Here is a 21,520-nt window from a genome sequence, read left to right as displayed (position 1 = left end):
AAATTTATGGCAGACTCCACTGAGGATGGGTTGGAGTGATATGGCCCACTGGCATTCTTTTGAGTGTGAAAACTAGAAAACAGAAAATAAAACAACTGATATTAAAAGGTGAGAAAGGAAAAACTGAGGAATTACAGATCAGAGTAATCTGCTAGAATGATGCTAGGCAAAATAACCAAAGCAGCTACTTCTGTGCATTTAGAACTTTGCAGGAGAGAAGTGCAGAGCCAACATGGTCTTGTGGCAAGCAGGTCGTGCCAAAGGAGGGTAGTTCCCTGTCTGCAAAATGGGAGGGAAAATCATGTCCTAGAAGTCAACCTTGTCCAGCCTCTGCTAGTGCCTCACAAGGCTTTCTCATGGTGGATGTGTTGTGGTGTAAATAAGTGGGAAGTACAAGATGAAAAGTGTCATAGCTGCTCAGGAAGATGTGGACAGGGAGTAGCTGTCAGTCCTTACTGGCAGAATGATGAGAATGTTTTGAGTGAGAGTACAAATTTGTGTTCTTTGGTATTTGTATCAGTCTTTTGGCTAAAACCAACAGCCTTCGTTGAATCTTTTAGTGATACCAACTGGAGGAGAGTGCAAGGCAACTGGAAGACAAAATTACAATATGGAATAGCGGTGACAAAATTCTGTAATTGAATACAAAATAAAGAAAAGGGAAAGGTTCTTTATTTTGGCAAGTACAGCTCTGTACACAAATATGGTTATGTGAGTGTCACGCTGCAAAAATGAATCTGGAATTGGTCACAGGGTAAACTAGATTAATGGTGTCACACTGTTGAAAAGCAGACAGATATACTGAGGCATATAAACAGTACTGCTTTCCATGAGGCATTTCTGATAGTTTTTGAATATTGAGTCCACATTGGGGTTCTGTGCCTTCGGAAGGAAGGTGAACCAGCTGTCAGAGGAGTGCAACAGGAATTGGTAGAGATCTTGAAAACAAGCCTTGAAAGGACTGAAGGCATTGGAGCTCCTAAGTCAAAGGGAGACTGGAATTATAAATGCAGAAATACCTAAATGACTGCTGCAGGGTAGAAAGTGATATGTTCTGTGTGCCTGTGATGGATCAGATAAGAAATAATGGGCTTAAATTTCAACAAGGAAGATTAAGGTTAGACATTAGGAAAAACGTGCCAGTATGAAAGCTGTCTCAAGAACTGAGCATGTTTGGGAACGTGCAGTCTGTTGCTGGAGGGGCTTCCTTGGTGGGTTGGATGAACATCACCTAGTGTGTACCAGGAGTAGTTCCTTAGATCAGGTGAGTGGTCTGTGTGACCTCTCAAATGTCCTTTTTTAGACTTCAGGTATCCTATAAGGATTTCAAATTTATGACAGGCATGCCCTGGCAAGGTTGCTGCAAGACAGGGCACATGGAAAAGAACAGACACTCTCTGCCAGCATGGGCTGGAGTGGAAGCTGTGCCCCCAGACCTTGGTGCAGACTCTGACTTTTCTTGGCGTTCTGCGTTGCCTTCATGTGTGCTCCTGTCTGGCTAAAACGGTTCTTTTGAATTGCTGCCCTCTGTAAGTACCTGCCTCTGTAAATTGAAGTTCATTACAGGAAATTTGTATTATTAATAAGAAAAATGAAAGGAATGTGGGAATGTATCATATGTTCTCTTCCAGTTTTGACATACTGTTTTAACTAATGAAAATTTCAATCATGTATAGCTGTTACTGTGTTATAAACCACAACAATATTTGTTACTGCAAAATTGACCCTTAAGTTTGGGTTCCGATTGCATTTGAACTAGTTTTCTGAATGGAAAGAAAACCAAACAGATTTGATTTTCATTTGTCTGTTGTTTTTAAAATGAGGTTGAGCCTGACCAGTATTCAGAGACTATTGCAAAGAAGCAGAGAATAAATGTCTTCAGAAGGAAACCGACTATTTTCAGGAGTACTTCAGTGGAACAGTTCTTGAGCCAAGAATAGCAGCAGCGATTGTGCTTTGGTAGTGAAGTGGCAGCAATTCTGAGAATGCAGCCAAACCTTTAAAGAGACATGGGTTGTGTGCGATCCAGTGCAGTGGGTGAAGCTGCTCAAATGAACACCTGACAAGAATTGAAACAGCAAATTTAAAACATGCTCCATTTACTGTGTAATTAATATGTATTTGGGGCAGATAGGAGGATGAAGAAGAGGAGCAAGGAAGTGAGAAGGGGAAATAATTGTAAAGGAGGAGTGTATTAGACATACAGGAGATTCGTATGCAGGCATTGATAAAAGTTCTCTACATGTGTTCTCACAATTTGTGATGATATTTAGGCCCTCAAAACATTAAGCTGTCGTCATCCTCCGCCCCTGCTTCTGTTGACATTCTTCTGTGTTCATGTGTCTGAAAGCACAGCAGTGCTGTGCAGCCTGCGGTGCCAAGATGGTCGGTCCCTGCTCTGCAGGAGGCAGAAAGCAGCGCCCTGCTCCGCGCCGCCTGGTTTAGGGCAGTTCTTCCCTGCGTTTATAAACAGCGCCTTCCATTAATACGCTCTCGTGTTTGCCACTTGGATCTCTTTTAGATAGAGGCAGGGAAGTCATTAAGGGCTTGGCAGTGTGCCAATATACATCTGGGACTTGGTCTGCTGCTCACCCGACAAGACAGGCGGTGGGAGCTGTCGTTGGGGCAGGGAGGAGGATGCTGGGCAGGAGCTGTTGGGGCAGGGAGGATGAGGAACAGGAGCTGCTGGTGATGGGGCAGGGAGGATGCTGAGCCAGAGCTGCTGTTGGTGATGGGGCAGGGAGGAGGATGAGGAGCAGGAGCTGCTGCTGGTGATGGGGCAGGGAGGAGGATGAGGAGCAGGAGCTGCTGCTGGTGATGGGGCAGGGAGGAGGATGAGGAGCAGGAGCTGCTGCTGTCGGTGGGGCAGGTGGGAGGATGAGGAGCAGGAGCTGTTGTCAGGAGGATGAGGAGCAGGAGCTGCTGCTGTCGGTGGGGCAGGGAGGAGGATGAGGAGCAGGAGCTGCTTCTGTCGGTGGGGCAGGGAGGAGGATGAGGAGCAGGAGCTGCTTCTGTCGGTGGGGCAGGGAGGAGGATGAGGAGCAGGAGCTGCTGCTGGCGGTGGGGCAGGGAGGAGGATGAGGAGCAGGAGCTGCTGCTGGCGGTGGGGCAGGGAGGAGGATGAGGAGCAGGAGCTGCTGCTGGCGGTGGGGCAGGGAGGAGGATGAGGAGCAGGAGCTGCTGCTGGCGGTGGGGCAGGGAGGAGGATGAGGAGCAGGAGCTGCTGCTGGCGGTGGGGCAGGGAGGAGGATGAGGAGCAGGAGCTGCTGCTGGCGGTGGGGCAGGGAGGAGGATGAGGAGCAGGAGCTGCTGCTGGCGGTGGGGCAGGGAGGAGGATGAGGAGCAGGAGCTGCTGCTGGCGGTGGGGCAGGGAGGAGGATGAGGAGCAGGAGCTGCTGCTGGCGGTGGGGCAGGGAGGAGGATGAGGAGCAGGAGCTGCTGCTGGCGGTGGGGCAGGGAGGAGGATGAGGAGCAGGAGCTGCTGCTGGCGGTGGGGCAGGGCGGTGGGCAGGGGCAGGCGCTCTGTCGTTGGGGCAGGCAGTCGGCAGCGCCCGCGTCTTGTCTTGGCTGACTTTCAAAAGCACGAGAAAAGCAGCTAGGGTGCTAATTGTAGCTGGGTCCTGAAGTGAAAATGTTTTGTGACAGTTGAAAGAATTTAAAGAGGAAGGAAGATCGGTTTAGTGTCAGCTGCAATTAGATAATCAAAGCTTAAAAATCCTACTCTGTTGATACCTTCACCTAGAGTTAAGGAGCGGTGAGGGGAAGGGGGAGGAGGGCTGTGCGTGGAAAGGGCATTTCCATAGCCAGTGCAGCCGAGGCCCGACCGAGCTCGCAGGTTGTCTGGGCGCACGCTTGCACAGAGAGATTTTCTTGGCAGCTCTACAGGATGAGGCTTACACTGTACACAGCCGACATATTGAAGCCGAGAGCCCTGGAGAACGTAGATGCAGGAGTAGAAACAGCTCTGCACACAATGTAGCGTCTCCTAGGATGGTTGGGCGGCTCCTTTCTTCAGGTATTTTATTACCCATCAGCCCTTTTTAGAGCCAAAAAAAAAGAGAAAGTAACCCTAACCCTGAGAAAATAGCATCTGCTTCTGTTAAATCAATTTATTACATAACATTTCAGAGAGAGAGCAGCAGCACAGCGTCCTAAGCTTTTGGCTGCATTTCAGGTTTGATAAAATGGCGTCTTCGCAGTGAGCTGCTTGCTAAAGATATGTTGCACTGAGCAGAAAAATGCAATTATTTCGTGTTTTGTACTGCTGCTTTTGTTTTGGAGAGGTAGCATTTAGTGGAATCTCTACTAATAATGAAAAATGTCATTTATTTTTGCTTGTTTTCTTAATGGATTTAAAAAGCTTTCAGCATCAGAGGGAAGGAGCTACATTTTAATGTCGTAGTGCAGAAAATTAAAACGGGTAACAGGTTTTCCCACTTGTGTACTTAACTGTGGTTTAGTTTTAAAATCAAGCTGTTTTATTCAGTGCTTCCACCTCTTTTCTGTCTTTCCACATTATGTACGCTATTCAAGATTTCAGCTTCCTCACATGTATGAGACTTGTTGTAAGTTAGCTTTCTAAGTGGCTTCAAATAGATGACAGTTTCCAAATTTGTCCTGTAGCTTATGCATAGAGCTGGATGTAGCAGGTAACCTGGAATATTAGCTCTACAATTCCCAGATTTTCTACTTCATTATATTTTGTTTTTCAGAATAGATGCCTGTGTCATCTTTCTTTTTTAAAAAATGAAATTATGCTACATTTGATCTAGGACTTAAAATATTTCTGGCAATTTGTATTTAATTTAGATTTAGAAAAATCCTTATATAGTCTTTTAAAGATCTGCTTATATTGAACTGAAAACTGTTTCTTTTGGGGGGAGAATTTGCCCTGTTTTCTCAACTTCCTACTCAGAATCACTAACCTTTGTTTGACAAGTAAAATCCCCCGTAGGACTGTCACTGGCCTTTGGGATTTTTCTCTATTCTGCATGTCAAAGCAAAGAACAACATCGCCTGTAATCTCCTTTGGGCAGGACAGGACGAGCCAATGAATCTGGTTGTTGTTTTGCTGGCTAACATGAACTGAAAAATAAAACTAGTAACAGGAGAAGGAGTCAGTATCAGAGCTGATTTAAAATTGGATCAGCAAACCACACTAATAATGTGGTTCTCATTAAAAGTTTATCTCAAGCTTTGCCATTTCGCCCCCTCTCCATACTTCAGTTCCTAGATCAGCTGAATGTTACATTGCAGGGTGAGGATGCATAATTTTACTGCGCAGCATTCAAACTAATTTCTGCAGTGGAAGTTATGAAGATACAGTTACTTTTAACTCAACTGAATAAAAAGGAAAAGAAATATTTTTGTAAATGACACTTTCAGAGTAGGATCGGAGTTTTGGGTAAATGCTTGTGCAGGCAAAGTATTTTGCTTTTCTAAGGAATGCATGCAACAGCTTCTCCCATTTCACTCTACTCATACTCTACATTTGTAATTATGTAAACATTAAACTTATTTTGCAACTCATTATTCGTATTCATTATCAAACGCAGCAAAAAGTGTTTTCTATTTTTAGTAAGCACTAAATTGAAGTTGGTCAAGTATGTTGAGTCCAGTATATAGCAACACCAGCAGTCTCCTCCCACCCCATGAAGAATTGTATTTAAATTAAGAATATTATTTAATACCAGAACAAAATAAACCCCTCGTGCCTATTGGTAATACTGATCAAAGCTGTGCATTTTTCAAATGGCATGTATGATTGCAATTTGCCAGAAGTTGTATGCTTGTTTAAAACAAATTTGAGCTGTTATCCTTAGCTTAATTTTTCCTTTCTGATTGCTGAAGAAATGTTATTAATCAAGGAAACCATATTTTATGAAAGATGCATAATTAAGATTTTTCAAACACAAAGTGTTAATTTAAAAATCAATTTCACTTTGCACTGTACCAGCACTAGGATTTGCTAACACAAAATACCTGTGGTTCCTGTTCCTCATGCTTTGTATAAAATCTTTGCTCAGTTCACAGAGGAAGTATAGAACTGCTTCTGGTAGACTGCAGTGCTTTTATTTCTGATCTTTGCATAAATAAAGAGGAACTAGTTCTTAAGAATTTTTTTGATGTGTTTCCCATTTCACTCTTAAAAGATTTGAAAATATAAGAAAATACTGGCAATTTCTATGAAGAGTTGGTTTCCTAGAAAGTTGGAGGAAATCTGTGTGTTCAGAAAAAAACCCAAACAAACCAAATGAATTCTCTAGATTTAATCATATGAAATATTTTGCTTTCATTATTTTTCCCAAATGTTTAAAGTTCTTATGGATAAAGTAGGACTGTGCTACTAGTTATTTAATATATAGGAGTGAACTCCTTTTAGTCTAGAGAAAATGGAAAACTGTCTTGGATATTTGCTTCTAGAGACAAGAATATAAAAATTTACTGTCTTCAGGATCAGTTCTCTACTGAAACTGTTACGTTTGTCCAGCAGCAAAATTACAGTTTTTGCAGTTTTCTGTTCACTTTGTGAATATTTTTTTTTTCATTCTTTGTCTGTCCTGTTTCTTACAAGCTTGAGTATTAGAACCAATTGCTCAGTAAATATTTGGACACTGTGAAGTTATTGCATGTTTCAGGTTTTGCTGGTTTTTGTTTGTTGTTTTGTTTGGGGGTGGGGGTTGGGGGTTTTAGGGGGTCGGGGGATTGGGGGAAGGGTTTGAATCTGTATGACTTGGGGAAGGTCCCAGCGTGGTCTGACTGACTCCAGAGCAGGACAGGCGCAGCACACGTTTGCTGCTGCTCAGGAGACAACTGGGTTATTTTATGTCACCTACGTGGAATTACTGTAATCCCTATCAAAGTAACCACTGAACCTCGGTTAAGAGGAACTAGGCTGACGGTACACAAAAAGAAGTAACTATGGAGCTGCAAAGTCTTGACAAGCAGAGGTTTGAGCTGCATGTGCGCTCCTTCCAAGCCAAACATACTTGGTGTGATCCTGTCTGGAGTAGATGTGCTTATCCAAGCTGAGGCACTTGGCTATTTTCTGCTGTCAATGGATGTCAGTGGACATCTCTTGGGTTTTATAGTAACTCCCCTTCGTAATTTTTTTCCCCCTTCTTGTTTCTCTGACTGCTCTTCAAAATCCTGGTATGTTATTTAATGAACCATTTTGCTTCTTACTCTCAGGAATCTTTCTAAACCGTTTTGTCATCTTCCTCTTCCATTCCCACCCCTTCCCTCTACTTGCTGTCTCTGAAGTGTTCTCAGACCCGAGCATTGCTCTAACCGCCATCTTTGGGGGAGAGGAGAAAGGAAAGGAAGTGATTAAACAAGCAGCTCCCTTTCATCTCGTCTGGTTGCTCTTGGTGCCATTTTTGTGTGTGTTGAGACCGTCTTGCACTGTGATCCTTATTCGCAAACCTGCCCTGCACAGACATTCTTGTTTGCCTTGGGCAGGGCAGTGCCATCGTTCCCCCAGGCACTCGCTTAGGTTTCGGCTTTGACAAGACCTTTTATTGGAACAATGTATTTCAAGCCACTTTTAAACCTTTCTGTCATGTCTGAAATGCAGTGCCGAATTTCACCACCCACAGTGTTGAAAAAAAATCTCATATAACTCCTCTTATCTGACTCCTTGGTTGCCTCAACTTCTTATCTTCTGGCCTGGACTGCCACTGCTTTTTTTAACTTTGTTCATTCCTACTCTGCTAAGAATGCTGCTTGGCTCATTTTTCTGACCCTGTTGACCCTTTTTAAGTCATTTCACAGCCTTTCTTTGCCTTCCATGTCTTATCAGGAATTCTGGTCTCAATTTAACACCTGCGTAGCAAACCTAGATTATCAGGTAAATTTTCAACCTTCTTCCTTAGCTCTGCAATGTAACCAGTTGGATTTATCCAGAAATAACATGATGCTTGCTTCCTCTCCAGCTGTTGCATATAGGGAGAGCATCCAAATCGGTCCGAGTGGCTCCTTTCACATTCTTTTTTGGATTTGGCATGCACGTCAATTATTTAGCTCTTTCTGTGAAATGCTGGGCTTTTCCTGGCATCATGAGAAGACAGGTGATGAGCTTGTTTTCCCTTCCTTTCTCTAACATTCATACTTTTGCTTCAATTGATTTAAATTTAAAAAAAAAAAAAAAGGCAATCTGCCCTGGTTTAATGTGCTCTTTCTTCATCTTGATAAATCTCCTAGAGGCAACTGAGTAATTGCCCCGTTTCTTGAAAAGCCACAGGTGAATTGTGTGAATAAGAAGACTTTGTCAAAGAGAGAGAGCTTTTTTTTTTTCATTCTTGGAACAATTTTTTTTGCAGTATTGGAACACCTCTAATTGGAGGCAGTTAGAGGAGCCAATCACACCAAAATATTTGTGATTTAAATTAATGCATATTAGGCATCCAGTGTTGACAGTTTATTTGGGAGATGTGTTGCATCCATCTTCCCTAAAAAATACTCTTCTTATTCAAATCATAAAAAACAATTATGTTACAGGAGATTTACAGGAAGTAAAAATTATTGACATCCAAATTTTGTAACTGAGGTGGGTGCAGTTTTCTCCCTTATTTAGACAACCAGTTAGGAGGAGCTGTGCTGCAGATCATCTCTAGTATGTATCCCTAGGATCAGACTGAGTTACATGCTATAAAATTCCCATCAAAATAAAGTAAAAGAAATCTTGTAGAGAGCAATTGGGATGGAAAGTACATGCAAAAACTTAGATGAAGTTTGAGTTCTTGGCATGAGAAGTGGTGTGTCTTCCAGTTTAACTTCGTACCCTAGCAAACAATTAGATGCTCAAGAGCTTTTGTTTAGTTTTTTGGGGTTAGTGTCTATGTTTGAGTGCTCTGAAAAGGCTGTCTTCTGAGAATCTGTACAATGTAGCATTGATTTTCATTGGTTTGGGGGGGAAATTGGTCTGTGTGTACAAGTGCAAAAGAATTTTTAAGCTGCACGTAAATCCTTTAAGAAAGAAGTTTCCTGACAAAACTGTCTGTTATTTAGAAATGCCTAAGTTCTCTGCTAAGATGTGAGTTACATCAGTGGTGTTTAAATGTATAATTGACACTGAATAATAAAGGTGACTGTCAGTATTTTTTTCTTTATTTACAGGAAGGGTTGAAAACATAAATGTGGTGTGAATTTAGTGTACTGAGTGTGATACACATGTGTGTAATATCTGATGGCAGGCAGACCTTTTGCATTTTTTATTGGGTGCTCTTTGTGTTTCTCTGGAGAATGAGAATTGAGTCAAAAAAAATGGCAAGAGTCTGCTAGAGATTTTCTGCATTTTTTCCATATTTGCTGTTTAGATTTTTACATAGATTAGTGTTATTTGCTATCCTTATTTATTGCCTGCTTATTATTTTTACTGGTATACTAAGAGATGCAAAACACTTTTGTCGCTCTGTTCTAAAACTGAATTGTTCCATTATTTTAATTGAGAGTTTTTCCAGATTAAAGGAAAAAAAAAAACACAAAAAAACCCAACTAAACGAAACTAAATATGAGCATCGTGCTTTATTGTAGCAAGGAAAATTGCGGTATTATGTTAGAGAATGTACTCTAAATTTTAGCATAATGCGGTGTAGTAACTAGCGAGGTAAAATAGTACTTAATGGAGGGCTTTTGCTGTGCTTGAACAGTGGACTCATTTTTAACCTTGTTGGATCCTTTCAGATCTCAGCCACAGTGGATTGGGAGACCATTATGAGAATTCCCACTGGGGACAGCAGCCCGCTTTCCGGAGTGAAGGCAACTGCAGCTGGGATAAAGTGATAATAGACAGGACTGACAAGGAAGCGTGGCCTTCCATTACCGGAGCTGAGACTGAGTCTGCCTCAGAATGTACTACAGACACTGACTCTGCCTCCAACTGTGGCTCAGAGAACAGTAGCATGGCTACAGGGAGTGCCCAAGGCAACTTCACTGGACATACAAAGAAAACTAATGGCAATAATGGCGCCAACGGAGCACTCGTCCAAAGCACTTCTAACCAGAGTGCCCTTGGAGCTGGCGGAGCAAACGGTAACGGCAACTCGGCCAGGGTGTGGGGTGTGGCGGCGGGCTCCAGCTCTGGCCTAGCTCACTGCTCTGCCAGTGGTGGGGATGGAAAGATGGACAACATGATGGGAGATGGTAGAAGTCAGAACTGCTGGGGTGCTTCCAACTCGAATGCTGGCATTAATCTTAACCTTAACCCTAATGCCAATCCAGCTGCCTGGCCTGTACTTGGACATGAAGGAACTGTGGGAGCAGGCAACCCTTCCAGTATTTGCAGTCCAGTCAGTGCCATAGGTCAGAACATGGGCAACCAGAATGGGAACCCAACAGGCACCTTAGGTGCTTGGGGAAACTTGCTGCCGCAAGAGAGCACAGAACCACAAACGTCCACTTCTCAGAATGTGTCTTTCAGCGTACAACCTCAGAACCTTAACACTGATGGACCAAATAACACTAACCCCATGAACTCTTCACCAAACCCTATCAATGCAATGCAGACAAATGGACTGCCAAACTGGGGGATGGCTGTTGGTATGGGGGCCATCATCCCGCCCCACCTGCAAGGCCTTCCTGGTGCTAACGGAACATCAGTTTCTCAAGTCAGCGGGGGCAGTGGTGAAGGAATGGGCAGTTCAGTGTGGGGGATGTCCCCAGGTAATCCTGCCACAGGAAACAGCAATTCTGGGTTCAGTCAGGGGAATGGAGACACTGTGAACTCAGCATTAAGTGCTAAACAAAATGGATCCAGCAGTGCTGTGCAAAAGGAAGGAAACGGAGGAAGCGCGTGGGATTCGGGGCCTCCGTCTGGTCCTGGGGTACTGGCGTGGGGCAGGGGCGGTGGCAACAGCGGTGTCGGTAGTATGCATTCTGGAGCTTGGGGCCACCCCAACCGTAACACCAGTAACGGTGTGAACGGGGAATGGGGTAAGCCCCCAAACCAGCATTCCAATAGTGACATCAATGGGAAAGGATCAACAGGGTGGGAGAGTTCTAGCGTTACCAGTCCAAATCCTGCCATGCAGCAGGGCAACGAACAAATAAACTCTTGGGCCAAAGCTGCAGCATCTGGCACCACGGCTAGCGAAGGAAGTAACGACAGCGGTGGGAGTCAAAATGAAGGCAGTACTGGGAGGGAGGGGGCTGGAGAGGGCAGGAGGAGAGACAAAGTGATGATAGACCAAGGGCAAGTTCAGTTGCCAAGAAATGACCTTGACCCCAGGGTCCTGTCCAATACGGGGTGGGGACAGACTCCTGTAAAGCAAAACACTGCCTGGGAATTTGAAGAGTCCCCAAGGTCTGAACGAAAGAATGACAATGGAACAGAGGCCTGGGGCTGTGCAGCTACTCAATCTTCAAACTCAGGGGGGAAGAACGATGGGTCCATCATGAACAGTACAAATACCTCTTCAGTATCTGGGTGGGTCAACTCTCCACCGGCAGCTGTTCCAACAAATACAGGTTGGGGAGACAGTAACAACAAAGCACCAAATGGCCCAGGGGGATGGGGAGAGTCAGCAAGCTCTACTACTGTTAATAATGCTGCTGCTGCCAAAAGCGGCCACGCTTGGAGTGGGACCGCAAATCAGGAGGACAAATCACCTACCTGGGGTGAACCTCAGAAACCCAAATCTCAAAACTGGGGAGATGGACAGAAATCAAATCCAAGCTGGACTTCAGGAGGTGGAGATTGGACAGATTCATCATCTGTTCCTGGACACTTGGGTGATGGGAAGAAGAATGGATCTGGATGGGATTCTGACAATAGATCGGGGACTGGTTGGAATGATTCCACAAGGTCTGGGACCAGTGGGTGGGGAAATGGCACAAACAGCAAGGCTAATACAGGTACAAGTTGGGGGGAATCTTTAAAGCCAGGCCCCCAACAAAATTGGGCTAATAAACCCCAGGACAACAATGTGAGTAACTGGGGAGGAGCTGCTTCTGTAAAACAGACGGGGTCAGGGTGGGTTGGTGGGCCAGTGCCAGCCAAACAAAAAGAGAACTGTGAGGCAACTGGCTGGGAAGAGCCATCTCCACCGTCCATTCGCCGCAAGATGGAAATCGATGATGGTACCTCAGCTTGGGGCGACCCAAATTACAACAACAACAAGACTGTAAACATGTGGGATAGAAATAATCCTATCATTCAGAGCAGTACCACAACCAACACCACCACCACTAGCACCATTATCAACACAAATATGGTTGAACCTCAGCCATCGCACCAGTCAAGTGCCCAGCCGAACCGGTCCCCGCTGCTTGGTCCAGGTATGAAAATAGTTTTACAAGCTACTTTATACCACCAGTACCAATTACCAAATGCTGTCTGGCCTGATCGGTGTGTAGTTACGTGTTGAAGGTAGAAATTCTGTGTTTATGTCATAGAACAAGTTTATTTGTTTACTCTGAAGCAGTGTTAACTTTTCGTCTTGAGGATGGAATCTGTGGAACCCGACACACAGATTTCCATAGTTAGGCGAATGTAAGAAAGGCTTGCAACAGTACCAGGTCAATATTGACCCGCGTTTATTTTGTCAGCTCTTCCACAGCTACTTAGCACCTTCTCTTAATTCAACCATTTGAGAGTTTGGGGTCTTTTTGCTAGCCTTTTTTCTCTGGTCTTCTGTTACCGTCGCTCAGTCTTTGTTCTTGGTTGGACAGTTTGCATCTGTTTCTTTTCTGCAAACCATATCTCTTGGCCACAGATGTTTTTAACAGTTGCGTGAATCCGGGCTGTTGCTGTTTCCATGTCTTCTGTTTGTTGTCTTTTATGTTTTTCTTCCATACTTCAGGTCTCAAGCACAGGTAGTATCCTGGACTTTTATGTGATTCTCATAAAGTGAGATTGGTTGAAGATGTTAATATTCAGGGTGGCTGGGAAAAGTTAGAATAACTTAAGCTGTGTTCCAAAGACAAGTTTTTGGGCATCTAGGAATTTTTCTAATCAAAGACAAGGTACTGTTGTAGACATCCAGCAAAGAATAAAAGTGAGGAAAAAATAAGAAAAATGCTTAGTGAGGAGGTATTTAAACAAAAGATACTAGCAGCCCTGCCCTATGTCATGACCACAGACTTCTCAAAATCTAATCTTGCAGTGCTCTTTGAAATTCTTCATCTGATTCTTGTCTCCAAGTTTTTGTTTCGTCTTGGTCGTGGCTAAGTATTGACTTTTTAACCATGTTTTTCTCCAAGTGGGATTTGTTCTGCTTCTCTTATTTCCATCTTTTTTTTCTTTGATGTTTTGAAATAATTCAAACTTACTGTAATGTCTGTGTAAAAATAGTCTCATGTTCCTACTCTGGCCAAATATTTTAACAGTTGAAAGCATCTATTTTAATAAAATAACATGTGCTCCAGAAGGAGAAATCTTTAAATAGGTTTGTACTTGGTCTCTCCGATATAAGTGATCTATAATTCATTTACCTTAAGCTTACTCATCCGTATTTTAAAACTTTATCCATGAAACTGACAATTCAGATTTCTGTTTTGTAGAGGAGGTATCATGACAGTGGGGGTCTGGTTCCTTTTGGGTGGGTGGGTGTTTTTTTTTTTCTTTTTTCCATTAAGATGTTTTTTTAATGGTTACATTGGTGCTTGTAAAACTGTTCATATACAGTAGTGTACTGTTAATGCTATTCCAATAGTCTAACACCTTGCAGAGGAAGACTTCCTGTTCTGAATCCTTCAGATTTTGAAAAAGGAATTTAAAAATTGGTGTTAATCTACAGTGATTCCTCTGGAGAATAGATGTTAGCAAAGGAAGAGTTTCTTTGAAGTAATTTGTATATGCAGTCAGAGAACTGCTTATTAACTTGTAACTATCCACTGGAGTCACCACATGACTAGGTTAAAATGACAGTATCGTGCATTTTGCAAAAACATTAATAAGATTCCAAGATACTAAAGCAAAACCAACCCTCAGAATATACTTAATACAGCATGCAAGAAAGAGGATAGACCGAATATAATAGTGAAGACAATTTAAAATACAGTTCTGATACTAAATTTAGATCGAGTTATTGAGGGCATAAGTTAGGCCTTTTGTGTATATTTGCTTACGTATGCTTAAACTGTGTGCATAGGTACAGTAAAAGGCCGCACATGGAAACACTTTGAAGGTTTATTGTCTAGTCTGCAAATGGAAACAAGGAGCAGTCCCCCATGTCTTCATGTGTTATGCCCATCTTTACTTTTGATTGTGCCTGAGAGGGGCTGCTCTTGTGCTTATCTTACAGCGAGAGAGAGAGAGCGAGCAAAAAATGTAATTTAAAATGACCCTATTAGCTTCCCCATTCAGAGTGCAGACCTATTTTTAAAATTGCATATAGCACATTGCAGCTGTAGAGCAATATCTGTTGGGTTTTGTGGGAATTTACACAGACTTAAAGCATCTACAGATCATGCCCCATCTGGGGATAGCTAAAAGACGAGAAGCAAGAAGAACTGGCTTTCCTATGACACAGACATGAGCTTGCAGTTTGTTGTCGTGCTGTTTAACCTTATTTTTCCTTCTCTATTCCCTGTCCCATTGGCTGTGCGTTTCCAGCCTCTGCAGTAAGGGAGGCAAGAATCCTGTAGCCGGGAGACTTCTGTAATCCACAACCGAATTTCACCCAACAATGGTCCTTTTCCACATACAGTATTTCCATGCAACACATGATTGTGTAATTAAAGGCTGTGCCACAGGGCACAGGTTAAGTGCTTATCTAAAACCTTACAACACTCAGACTAAGTAGTTACCACTGGTATTTCATCTTATGCGTGGGTCACGATGTGCTTTGCCAATCATTTTTATGATTCCCTGTTACTCAGGAAATACCATGAATAAGGAATTGTGGATTCTGTTCCTGTGTAAGCAGGAAAGCGTGGGGTATCTGTAAGATGGTAGAGTCACGCATCCTGAAAGTAAACAAGTGGGAACTTAATTTCGCTGTACAGCACTAGCTAGCTGTTTGCAAAGGAGCAGCAGTCCCTTTTGGGTTTTAAGTTTATACTACATTAGTTTAGAAATGGAGGCCAAGTTGCAGTCTTGTTATTCAAGTTGTCACCCATTCCCAGAAGTTCTCAAAATTCTTTGAATACAGAACTTAAAAGCTATTGATGGGAAGCAGATGTTGGTACGTGCTTGATGAAAATGCGTAATGCTCTAAGGAGTTTCTATTGCAATAAAAAAAGGGGGGGGGGGGGGGGGCGGGTGGGCACAGATAGATAATGTGATAAAAGTTGTCCATTCTGGTTATAGGAGCTTCCTCCCAAATTGCTGGTGAGTTATTTAAAAAGACAAGCAGAAAACTAGTGGTTTTAATTTAGATAAATTATTGTGTATAATTCTTACTAGCACTTGGGGAGGAAGAAGTGAGAAAAGCTTTTGCAAACAGGGATGGTTAAAAGAGAGATTCTTTTAGATCCCTTGGATCCCAGACAGCAGCAGATCCTTCCTCCACTCCAAATGCTGGGCAGTGGGCTTGATGCTTTCCTGTTCCCATTAGGTAGGTAGAGCCTGGCAGGGTTCCAACCGCCCGCTCTCCAACTAAGAAGAGACAACAAAAGATGTCAGCTTCCCCAGGGAGATTTTAGGTTGAAAATTAAGATCTTTGTGGTTCCTAGAGAGCAAGGAGCTCAAGTTTTAAAAAACTGCACTAGGTCTAAATTCTGAAAGCTCTTAACATCTCTCTGTTCCTTCTATAATCCTGTGCCATTATCCCAGTGACAACTTGTGTGTCATTCATAGCATGTAATTTATGTGAAACAGAGAACACAAGTGATGCGTTTATCCTTACTCGGAACTTTCATCCTAATGGATTTGTAACCAGATCAGCTTTGAGCTCCCTTAGGATGCTCATGGGCAAACCTAAAACTTCATAGTGGATGCTCAGCCCTCCAACAGCCCAGGTTCTGGGGGACAAGCCCGGTGGTCCTGAGAAACCTGCCCTCTGTGTTCACAGAAGGTTGATCTCATTGCTGAAAGCCAAATGAGAGCTTCCCTAATGCTGAGCAATGCAAGGAAGGTAGGAGCTCCGCCGCGTGAGCTGGAATACCCTCCAGAAAATGAAGACTTGAAAGGTTAAGGGTTACAGGTGATTTAAATATATATTTAACCCTCCCTTTTACACACACACACACTCTCTACCCCTCAGCTTATTTCTTTTCTATTATTAGCACACTAACTAGTGACTAGTAAACAATCTCTTTTCTACCTAGTTTATTCCTTTTTCATCTACATAAGGTTCTAATATTTTGGGCCTTTACTGTAGTTATACTCTCTGGTATTTATCACGGACCAAACAACTTCAAGGAAAACAATTTCTGCCATCCAAATGCCTATAGGGTTATTTTGAGGGAAAACAACTGCATCCTGCCACAGCTTAGTTAACATTTCACTTTCCCTTGAGGATTTCCTGTTGGCTGTGGCCCAATGTTAATTATGTTTTTATTTCTATAAAACAAAGCTCTGCCAATGTGTCCATGTTTATTACTCACTGTGATCTTTTTGTTTCTTGCCATTCTAACAGTGTTTAAAAACTTCACTATTAAAAACTGACTTTCTCGCCAAGGAACCCTTTAATGGAGCTCATTCTGTTGCAAAACAACATTCATGCAGATCTGGGTGGTTCTTAAGGCATGAAGCTTTTTCTCAGGAAAGCTTAAATGCGTATTGTTTTCATAAAGAAAATAGTAAGTTTTCTCTGAGCGCAATTTTTCAAAATGTTGGACAGGTTCGGATTTTGAGACCACTCTGAAGGTGTTTTTCGTTCAAACAGCTGTGTGAAGGAACTTAAAAATAGCTTCTCGAGTTTGTCCAATTCATTGTAACGCTGTTTGAGAGCTGCCTTTATGGCGAGGTGCAGGATAGTGCTGGGAAGCATCACGCCGGTGGAGGTAAGCTGTGGGGACTACAGGCTCTTGGAACTAACAATCCACCTGTCTGCTTCAAATATGTAGCATACTGGGTTGTTTTACAAATTGAGGAAAAACCTTATTTTAAAAAGGGAGTCCTTTGGAGAATACAAAATAAATGTCTTCTTTCACCTGTAGAATTTTACCTCATTCAGAAGTGTAACTTTTCCACCTTTATGTGTCTAAACCAGAGTCACATGGAGACACAAAAACAAAGCGCAGAGACAGTGACCTTAAGACAGCAGGGACTTAACACAGAGGGGAAAGAAGTTTGTAATTGAGTAATACTCTGGAATTTACATACAGGTTACTTCTCCAGCAGCCTTCAGGTTTTATTTACTAATACCCTGCACTTAATTTCATAGTTTTGTAAACTTTTAGTTGATGCATTTTGTTTGCTTTTATGTACTTGCAAGTCTTCTTTACTAATAAAGACTGGCTCCCTCATTATTTGTAATCCCGTATTATTTACTGCTCAGCTCAGTTAAAGCACTTAACTCAAAATAACTTGAACATTACACATCTGTGGTTTTTAATCAATGTTGTTGAATTTATAGTAAAGAGCAACAGAAAGACCAGTTCTTTTGAGGTTTTATTCTACAGTGTAGCACGCTTTGCCTTTTCAATATATGAATTGTATTTTAAGGTTGATTTCATATAAATTAAATTACTGGAGTCTCCCATCTAGGTTGCGTGAACTCAGGGAAATACTAATATTCAGCACACTCTCTATTTGTATTCTAGTTAGTGCTTTAGAGATGTTTTGGTTTCCGTTTCATTTGCCTGCAGTTAATCGTTTTCAGATGCCAGTATGATTAAATGCACACAGCTGTCTGACAAGGTTGCCTCCTGAGTATTGAGGCAGAAATTCAAATAAAGTATTCCTTAAATAAAATTCCTTAAAGATGCAAGCAATAAGCTTGAATAAGTATTTTAGGTGCAATGCCAAGGAAGTTGTCACGTTGAGTAGAAGTTCATTTATATACGTACATGTGCGTGTCTGTGCATTTGTCCTCTGTATACACTTTAAAATAACCAGAAATTTAAGGTATGTTGGTAGAGCTTAGAACACAGTATTTTTGTTTCAAATGGAGATCACTTTATTGAAACAGTGAAATCGTGAGCTGTTTCAGGAGTTGTTTTAAAACACAATGAATCTTGCTGGTAGTAAGGGAGCTTTATTAAGCTACGTGTTCCTGAACATGTAGGCTTAGTTTGGATGTGGTTTATGTCCGGTGCACATTTGTCAGTGTCAGGGAGAACAGCAGTTGCTTTAAGAAATAGAGCCTAAAATAAATATGTAATACGGTAACACTGGAGCAGTGAACAGATAGGAGCCCATCTATTTGAAAGGATTTTATTTTTTCCTGCTAGCTAACATTTGAGTTATTACTGACAATGTATTTTGGCTGCCGTTTCTGGTAACATAAATTCTGTTGAAATCAGTAAGTTATGCAAAGACTTGTTGCTCAGTGAAACTCTGTTGCTTAGTTAGTTTAATGTATTTCAAGGTACTCTTAAATAATGTTCTTTTGTGGCAACTTCCATGCCCTTGTCTGCCTACTCTAGGTGTCAGACTGCGTAGAAAATGTTACGTTTCTGCTCTTTGAAACTTTTCCAGAGTATTTTTACAGGTATCATTGGGGAACAGAAAAAGGAATAATGCTGCAGCAAAATGGGCATCTGGTCCTTAAAATTATAAAATACCCAGACATGATAATACTCGTCTCCAATGAAAAGAGAGCAACTTCCTGAATTAGTAGCCTAATTAACAGTGGAAGTTTTAAGCAGACTGAATTCTGCAGTGCTGGTTGAGATATCTGTTGTCATGTAATGGAATGCTTTTTGTGATAATTGTAGAAAAATAGGTTAATGTCAGTTATATGTAAAAACCTTGTTTTCTTGCCTGTTGCGTGTCTGTCTCTTTTGTATATTTTTTAAAGTTCCTCTAACTCCACCTATGATCCAAATCTGTCTCTTCAGAAAAAAGCTTTTTAAAGAGTTAATGGTTGTTTTAAATTCAATTTACACTTGCTGTGTTGGTCAGTGTTGCTTTTTAGGACTCAGAAGCTCTGTGGCTGTTCCTGGCACGTTCGACTTCAGTGCTAAAATCAGTGTCATACGGATTTAAGCGCATTATGTTCAAGCCAAGCTAAGACCGTTTCTGTGTAGTAGCTTACGTCTTTCAGTGAGTTAAAATAATACTCTGTAGGAAAACAATGTCTTATACCTGCTGTTCCTCATGATTTGACTATAGATTCTAATTGCAGTCTTGTCTAGTTCTCCTTAAAAATCAGGTATTGTAACAGAGGCTCAGTGATGAAGAGGTACATAGGGAACATGTCAAACATGAGCTGTAATGAAAGCTTTCAGGAATGCATACAACATATATAATCTAACAAATATCACCTTACTTGTGGGGCATGAGAAAGGAGATTTTGTGATTTTTTTAAATGGTTAAAAGGAATTAAAATAGCATGAAATCTTTCGGTGAAGCAAGGCCCAGCTCAGGTGTGGGTCCCAGTCTCGGGCATGCCAGTGCTGCTGTGTGTGCCCCCCAGCCCTGCTTGCTCTGCTCTGAGAAGTCACTGTGTCAGCAGCCGCTCCCCTGGGACCAGGGCTGGGGACTCCCCTGGCAGCCTGGCTGCTCCCGGCTATGTTAACAAATACTCTTTCTGTCTTGACAACTTGGCATTAGTATTCAATGAAGAAAAAGACTTTTGAAACCAAATCAAAGGGATTTCTTTTATATGCCTAATTAGAATGACTGTGTTTACTTACTGGTTCATGCTCTTTCCAGACAAACACTTTAATAAAATGTCCATCTTTGAAATTATTGACCAAAGAAACCTTTCTTCTCGTCACTGTTCTTTTTTTTCCCTTTGCTTCAGCAGGCTGGGGAGAAATGCCTACTGTCCACACAAAGAATGAAGCTTCTTGGGGAGAGCCGTCATCCCCTTCTGCTGCAGTTGATAATGGCACTTCAGCATGGGGGAAACCCCCCAGCAGTGGTACAGGGTGGGGAGATAATCCTGCCGAGTCTGCAGGGACATATGGAAGAACAAATGCTCCAGCTGCTGCCCCAGCACTGTGCAAACCAGGTACGTGCATGCATGTCACTGTCACAAGAGGTAGGGGAGAAAAGCCAAATGTGTTTGTTCTGACCCTGGTTTTAAACAGCACTTCTGGGTTTCTGTGCGTTTTAAGGTGGAGGTTGTCTTAGTATTCTCCAAACTGCATCAGCTGTCTCAGAACATTGATAGTCCAGATACCAAATCATACAAAATTAGGAACATACTGCATCGATCCAGTAAATTTAAAGGTATTCTTTAGAGTAGTTTTGTGTACCTTGAAAGTGGTATAGTAGAGATGCAGGAAACTGAAACTGCAGAAGAACGTGAATAGTAGTTATCCCTAGGTGTCTGAAAGGAACCTGTTTGGGTATGAGAAGCAACTGAGCTCAGTCAAGACAGGATTCATTCTCATAGGAAAAGCAACACATGAGAACGACTAGTCCTAACCTCACTATCTGGTTAAACTGCGGGAGTGGATATTGTCTTCAGCTATTAAAACTGTTCACAGGTTCAGGAACATCCCGAACTACTTATTACTGCTTCACAATTCCTAACTAATTGATAAAAATCCTTCATCTCTAAATGCCTTGAAGGCTACAGTACTTGTTTTAGACTTCTGTTTTCACCGTGGAAGTCTTTTAAGTTTCACTCTTGCAAAATACTGTACTGGGGGATCGTTAGAATACCCAGAGAGCCTGAAAAGGGGTGAGTTCTTAAGGTGAGCAATCCCAGCTTTAAACAGTAAAAAGAATAAAACGGAGCGATGTGACACAACCTTGTCACTGAATGTAAAGTATTCCCTGCAGCCCACATGCTCCTTTCAGATTCCATAGTTCTGAGATGAGAGTGAGTTTCTGACCATTAATAACCTCAAAATTTGGTTTTGTTCATCGGAAGAATGTGGCAGCTAAAATGGTGCGATTCATTGAAAACAAAATAGCACTTAAGTGTGTGGTCAGTACTGTTGGTTCCTTGTTCCTAGGAGACTGGAATGACCATGACCACAGAACTTACTTGTTCAGAAAAAAGCAAGACTTGCTGCTGCTGAGCTTTTTCTTCTGTAAAGTATTTAAAGAACCTTTTCTTTTTTGCTCACTTCAAGGAAGGCATCCTTATAATTTAATGCCGATTGAGCTACTTGATGAACCTCTGTATCTCTTGAAAATAATCCAATGTTCGCATACTGGATATGGTATAAAAGGAAATTCTGTGAAAAGGAATTTCTGTGAAATTTGCAGGAAATTGAATAAAGGGGTTTTTTCTTCCTCTTTGCTTTCCCTCCTCCAGCTTCAAAATCTATGCAAGAAGGCTGGGGCGGTGGTGGGGATGAAGTGAATCTCAGTACTAGTCAGTGGGAAGATGAAGAAGGAGATATGTGGAATAATACTGCTTCACAAGAGAGCAGCTCCTCCTGTAATTCCTGGGGGAACGCCCCGAAGAAAGGACTTCAAAAGGTAAGACAAAGATACTCTCTAGAAAAGAGTGGAATTAGTATAACATTTCTAGAATTAAGCTGTCGCAAATTTTCTGTTGCTTTACAT

At 42.1% G+C, this 21,520-nt stretch overlaps 1 protein-coding gene across 1 annotated transcript in view; it reads left to right on the top strand.

Moving 5' to 3' along the window:
* The window catches only part of TNRC6C (trinucleotide repeat containing adaptor 6C), a 219,528-nt gene that overhangs the window by 167,038 nt on the left and 30,970 nt on the right, over window positions 1-21,520 (top strand). Inside the window, 3 exon segments of the mRNA XM_055795203.1 lie at window positions 9,685-12,276; window positions 19,797-20,006; window positions 21,267-21,433. Of these exon segments, the coding sequence (XP_055651178.1) occupies window positions 9,685-12,276; window positions 19,797-20,006; window positions 21,267-21,433 (2,969 nt within the window).

Source organism: Falco peregrinus, chromosome 2 (genome assembly GCF_023634155.1).
Source record: "Falco peregrinus isolate bFalPer1 chromosome 2, bFalPer1.pri, whole genome shotgun sequence".
Taxonomy (NCBI): Eukaryota; Metazoa; Chordata; class Aves; order Falconiformes; family Falconidae; genus Falco; species Falco peregrinus.
This window is presented reverse-complemented; position numbering and strand designations above follow the sequence as displayed.